The sequence below is a fragment of the Frankliniella occidentalis genome, unplaced genomic scaffold (assembly GCF_000697945.3).
Source record: "Frankliniella occidentalis isolate FOCC.00 unplaced genomic scaffold, Focc_3.1 Scaffold204, whole genome shotgun sequence".
NCBI classification, from domain to species: Eukaryota; Metazoa; Arthropoda; class Insecta; order Thysanoptera; family Thripidae; genus Frankliniella; species Frankliniella occidentalis.
The window spans coordinates 185621-191358 of record NW_026267330.1 but is presented as its reverse complement, the minus strand read 5'-3'; the positions used below and the strand labels follow the sequence as shown (position 1 = coordinate 191358).

Genomic DNA, 5738 nt, shown 5'->3' with positions numbered 1-5738 from the left:
TCTCTCTCTCTCTCTCTCTCTCTGACTCTCTCGCTCACTGTCTCTCCCTCTCACTGTTTCTCTAACTGTCCCTCTCTCCCCCTTTCTTCCCCCTCCGTCAGAACGGAAAACAAACACCAATCGGTGCTCACGTCGTTCCTAGCCACGCAACGCCACCCCCAAGGCTACGACGCTATATAGGCGCTAAGTGGCTGTGGAGAGGACCATCGTCACCGCCTATGGCGTTGAGTGGACATGGACTCAAGGGAGCGCGTGGATGCTGCTCCTTGGGAAAAGTCTGATCTGCTCTGCTCACAAGCTGAAGATGAAGGTGCTGGTCTTTAAGTACAATCCCAGTCTGTTAAGGACTTGATTTCATTATCAGAAGAAAAGTATCAACCTGCAAAGGACTCATTTACTAGTTTTAAAGTTATTTGTCAAGATTGTTTTAGAAAGTGTTTCTAGTCGGTTGGGCTGGTCTAGACGAAATTTGTATATGGTGCTTAAAACTATGAATGGAACTCGTTTAAAAAATGACCCCATTTTCTGCTGTTTTTTTTTTTTCCTTCAGTGTCTATGTGTGAAAAGTGTCTCATCTTATTTGTGTAAAGAAATGGTTTCGCCAGTGGAAGTAAACGTGAATGTGTTCTTGTTGCAGGACGGCGGGTGCCCCCGGCAACAAGAGCCCTGCCGGCTCTGCGGCCGGGTCTACGTCCGCGGCGGGAGACCCGAAGGGCGGGGCGGCCGCGGGCGCGCAGGGGGGCCCAGGGGGAGCGCAGAACAAGCAGCTGCAGAATGTCAAAGGAGACCACCCCTCGGTAGGTGTTTTGCCACTTGCTATACTTTTTGCTTACCTAGTGTAAGCAAATATCCGTTTTTAATTTATGGCATGTTTTGTAGTTTTGCTGATTCACAAGCTATGTTTTAAATTGTACGATCAATGTCGTAAATTTACGATGTCCTTTTTTGCTCGTCGAAGAACTTTCATATGTCGCGTCAATTTACAAATTGAAACGTCGCAGTTTGCAACATTTCGCATTGGAAACTTTTACGTAACACCTACAAACCGCATATATTTTCTACAGAAAGCAATCAAATTAATAAAATACGTCAAATATTTTCGACTCTGGTGTTAAAAGATGTGTAAAAATTTACTTCACACTGCTTCGTTTGAGACCCATATTTTGTCTCCATGGTTCACGTAGGATATTCTTTAAAATATTGCTTTTTTGCTTCATCAAATTTGTACGTTGAGAGTGCACATTCGATATGAAAAGGTCGACGCTACGCAAGCACAGAAAAACAAGTATCGGGAAAAAGGAAAAGAATTGTGAACGCTGATGCTCTCTCTCGTATGATATCTTCCATTCTCGTCAGGGATCACGCATCTCTGATGCGCGCCGACAGCCTCCGCTGGCGCTGGGCTTGCCCGGCTGGGGGGGCGGAAGGGGTTGCGGCTGCTGGGGGGTCGGTGGCCCGCTTCGGCCCGGTATTGGGTATCCCTGCTCCCCGTTGTGCTCCGGCCGAGCGTGCCGCGCGCGGAGCCCGGCGGGGATTGCGCCCCGGTAGTTATTTGATAGCCAAACGTCTGTCTAAGCGGCTTTTGGCATTGTGCTCACTTCGGTGCTCCTATCCCGCTTCGCTCGGCTCCAGGTGCACCGACCGGTCGGGTGGGTTCAGGGCGGTACTACCCCGTTGGGTGTTCGAAATAGACGGGGACAAAGGCCAGCCGCAGTAAAAGCCAAAAAATCAAAAATAATTGTTTGCAAGAAATTATTTTTCAACGGTCTGCCCAGGTTTGCTCAGGTTTTCGATATAGAACCTAGTATAATATCCTAGTTAAATTTAACGCCCTAATATTTGAACCATGATACCTGTTGTTTTAAATTTTCGAAAAGTAGAAAAAACAATATTAGTCGAACGTTCCTCAAAACAATGAAGAAAGTGAAGTTTTTCTCCCAGTGCTCCCCGTGCTCCGTCCCGGCCGCGTCCCGTCCCACGGCGGCCGTTAAGCCCCATGTAATTAACACACTCGCTCACTGCTTCACTGCCTCACTACACCATTTTACTACCTTGCAGCAGGGCTCCGAGTGGGATCGGAAACAGCAGCTGGGACGGCTGGGCCTTCCGTTGGAGTGGAGGGTTTTAGCCCGCGCGCGGGAGAAGGGGGGGGGGTGTAGTGTCCGGCTCGACCGCCCTTCTCGTCAATCTCCGCGGGCAGACTCATCTCTAAGTGCGAAACAGATCGATCTCTTTGCGCGCGTGTGCGTGTTTGTGGACGGTTCTCTTTTCGTTGTGTGTGTGTGTGACAGGAGTAGGGGAAGAGTGTAAAGTGCTGTTAACTAGCCGTGTCGCTGGCAGGAGTGGAGAGGAAAGGGGCGCTGGGGAGGGGGAAAGGGGCGTAAGTCTCATTCATCGTGTCGCTAAGGAAAAAGAAGTTGTGTCGAGACAAAAGGAGCGAGAGAGAGAGAAAGGGGGGGGGGTAGAGAAGACGGGTACAGGGGGAGAGAGAGAGAGACATGCGACTTTACGCACCAGGAAAACAGCAGTAGACCCACTTTTGTCTCTCCGTCCACGCCCGACACAGGCGCGTCTCGCCCGGCCTCTCCTCAGCAGGGCCCGGACCCCTCCAAGTTGGGCGAGAGAGGAGCGTGTTGTCAGTTGGGATGCAAAGCCAACCACCGCCTTGGCGGGGGGCCTGGTGACCCCCGCCCCTCTTCTCCCCTTAGTATCCCAGAGGGCCTCGGTGGTACACAGTGCTCAGGTCTTTGCTATGCACTGGAAAAAAACAATTACAAATACACACCACGGTTTGAAACTATAAATTGTAATTATAACTCCCACACTGAACACTTTCATTGATCAAATTTTACTTAAAATTGTAAATTGCTGGAAAGACACTGGAAGTAATAAAGTTTTGCTGTAGACGTTCAACAGCTTTTGTTTTTGATGTGGCTTACAAAATGTGCTATGGTCTAATTTCGACATGTCTTTCCAGATGGCGTTCCTGCAGTCGCGGTCCATCTCCCTGGTGGACATGTACATCGACAACTCGGAGCCGTCAGAAAACGTCGGGCAGATACACTTCAGCCTCGAATACGACTTCCAGAACACGACCCTCATCCTGCGGATACTCACGGTGAGCATCAAAGAGCATCATCCTTTGGTGCAATGTCGCATATACTTTCGTCATTTTCCTTCTCGTCTTTCGCCGTCTCCGCCTCATTTCCCGGCGGTGACGAGCGGCCGGCGGCTGGCCAATTACTGCCAGCCTTATTATGTAGCGTGTCGCCGGCTCCAATAAGGCGGGTCCCTATGAGGCCCAGTCGCCCGGCTCTTTTTCTCATTAAGCACAAGATGTGACGCGCGGGCAGGGCTGAGCCTGGGCGGCGCCCTGGCTATGGCCCCGGCCCTGCACAGCTTGTGTCTATAGGAAGTCATTGTTTTCATCGGGCTTCATTTGGGCGTCCAGTTGCCTGGTGGCTCATGGTGGCGGTGGTTGTATGGTCTCCCTGGCTGCCCTTATTTCTCTCCCCTTTCACACTATTACGTTCTCTGCTTACTTTCGCCCTTCCTACGTTTTCCTTTCCCTTCCGTTCTGGTCCAGTCCCAACTCTGTGAGTCGCTCTTCTCTCTATCCCCGTTTAAAATTGCAAACTCCCCGTCCATCGTGCAGGCAAAACTGAAAAGTTAAACGACAACATTATTTGTTATTTATTTTGTTAATCTATAAATTACCTACAGTTAGAAAGAGGAAGATGGTTTCAAATGTTCCCTTTAAAATGCAGCTCCTAGATTTTTCCCTACTCTAATAGATATTTCTACAGTGTCTCTGCTTTCTCCGGCCTCTGCTTTCCCCTCACCCCCATCCGTGCACCCACCCACACGCACTCACACACACAAAGTGTGTGTGTCCCTCGCTCTCTCTTACTCTCACGCCCTCTGCTCTGGGGTGGGGGGGCAGAAAACAAATTTCCGCCGATGCATGCCCGTTTGCCGGATATGCGAGTCCCCTCCCCACGCAGCAGCGGCAGCAGCAGCGGCAGCAGCAGCGGGGGCTTTACCTCATCAGTCGAATCAGTAGCCTCGCGGAGCGGAGGGGGAGGGGTGGGCATCAATCCGACCAGGCTCATCAGCCTCGGATTCATCCCTACACCACCTCAGGGCTTCGCTTCTCGGCCCCCTGTAGAGCTTTGGATATACTGTTTATAGTATACACTTGTACATCCAAAGATTCCCTTGCACGACTGGTAAAGATCGTTTCGGTCGCGGGTGAGGGGGTATGATAGACGAACGGATTAATCTGTGATGTACCTTACCAAACCCGCACCCAGGAGACCGCTTCTTTAGGGAAAAGAAAATTTCTTCACCATAGAGAAAATTTCGTGCCAGAGCCAGAAACCTTTAGGTTACTTTAGAATTATTTTTTTTTTCCGGTGGCAAAAAAATCTAGAGCCCAAAAAATATGTTTCTTTGCTGCAATGAAAATTTTGTTGGATGTAGGAAAGTCGGGAACCTCGTTCCTAGAAAGATGCTGTTCTTTTGAGGCTGTTCGATCCCTCCTCGGGATATGCCATGGGGAGCGGTCCTCTCATAGGAAAGTCGCCCTCATCAGGCGCCGCGGGGGCGGCCTGAACTCGAGGGGGCGTAACGAGGGGGGCCCGTGGTGCGTGTGCGGCTGTCACATTCCATAAATCAAAGTGAAGATGATTGCGGAGAGGGGGAGTAGTGGGCGGCGGCGGCAGGGAGCGTCGTTGCAACCCCTGCCGCGAGCGGCTGCTGAGGAGCACGTTGCAAATGAGCCGTGAGACTTCCGGGAGGAGCGTTAGGGGCAGGGCAGAGAGAGAGAGAGAGGGGGGGGGGATGAGAGGTGAGGGGGCGTAATGCAGTGACAGTCGAGGAATATGAACCTGTCCGGGCTGTAACAGACGACCGCAGGGCAGGCACGTGCACCCCGGCAGCTGCTATGGCTGCGCGACGAGTCTCTATATCGGTCGTTATCCCCTGTCCATATTTCACGTTCCTTCGTTCCTTTGATAAATGACGAATACTATACCCCTTGTTTTCGTCCTCTTGTTCGTTTTTATCCCCCGACAAAATTTCTTCATTTTTGTGGGAAAATAAGGCGCGGGCGTTTTTGGTGGCAGCCACGACCCAGTTTTTTGTGGGTTTTGGAGGAAGGGAGGAGGCAGGAGGAGGTGTATGCTGCTTGTCGGTGGCACTGGCCCGTGCACCAGGCCAGCGCCAGCCAGCCGAAGCCGAGCCGGCCTCGGCTCCGGGCTTCAGGCGTTGTCTCGCAGCCTGGCGCCCCCTAAGTAAAGGGCCGTCAGCCCCTCACCCCCCCCCTTCTTTTCCCCCTACCCCGCCTGTCGAGCTGGAAAATAGAGGCTGGGGCGCCCGGGCTCCTTTCACTCGACAAAGAAGGCGCGGCTCGGAGGGGGCTGAAGTCAAACACGGGAGCACTTCGCAATGCGACGCACGCCATGAGAATTTGCGCGCTCGTTCGTTGTTGAGCCGTGCAGGTACGTAGTGGTGGTGCTGTGCTGCTGCTGTGGCAAGGGCAAACGCCGCGCCCGCCCTGCCAGAAACCGTTACGTTAATTTACTGTTCCCCTCTGTCGTTGGTTTTGGTTTTGCCTCATCACACTTTACCACGCAGGTAGTAATGTAGGACAGTGCCCTTAAGAGGCTTTACAGTTTGACACGCTTTGATGTATCTCGCATGACCATTCCTTCTCTTTCATAAAAAAAATATAATTC

At 51.7% G+C, this 5738-nt stretch overlaps 1 protein-coding gene across 13 annotated transcripts in view; it reads left to right on the top strand.

Annotated features, from left to right (window-relative positions):
• Nucleotides 1-5738, top strand: part of LOC113208657 (synaptotagmin-7) — a 305230-nt gene that overhangs the window by 277023 nt on the left and 22469 nt on the right. For all 13 annotated transcript variants that reach the window (XM_052272435.1, XM_052272434.1, XM_052272433.1 and 10 more), the window contains 2 exons: nucleotides 638-797; nucleotides 2978-3118. In XM_052272435.1, the coding sequence (XP_052128395.1) occupies nucleotides 638-797; nucleotides 2978-3118 (301 nt within the window). The remainder of the gene's footprint in view (nucleotides 1-637; nucleotides 798-2977; nucleotides 3119-5738) is intronic.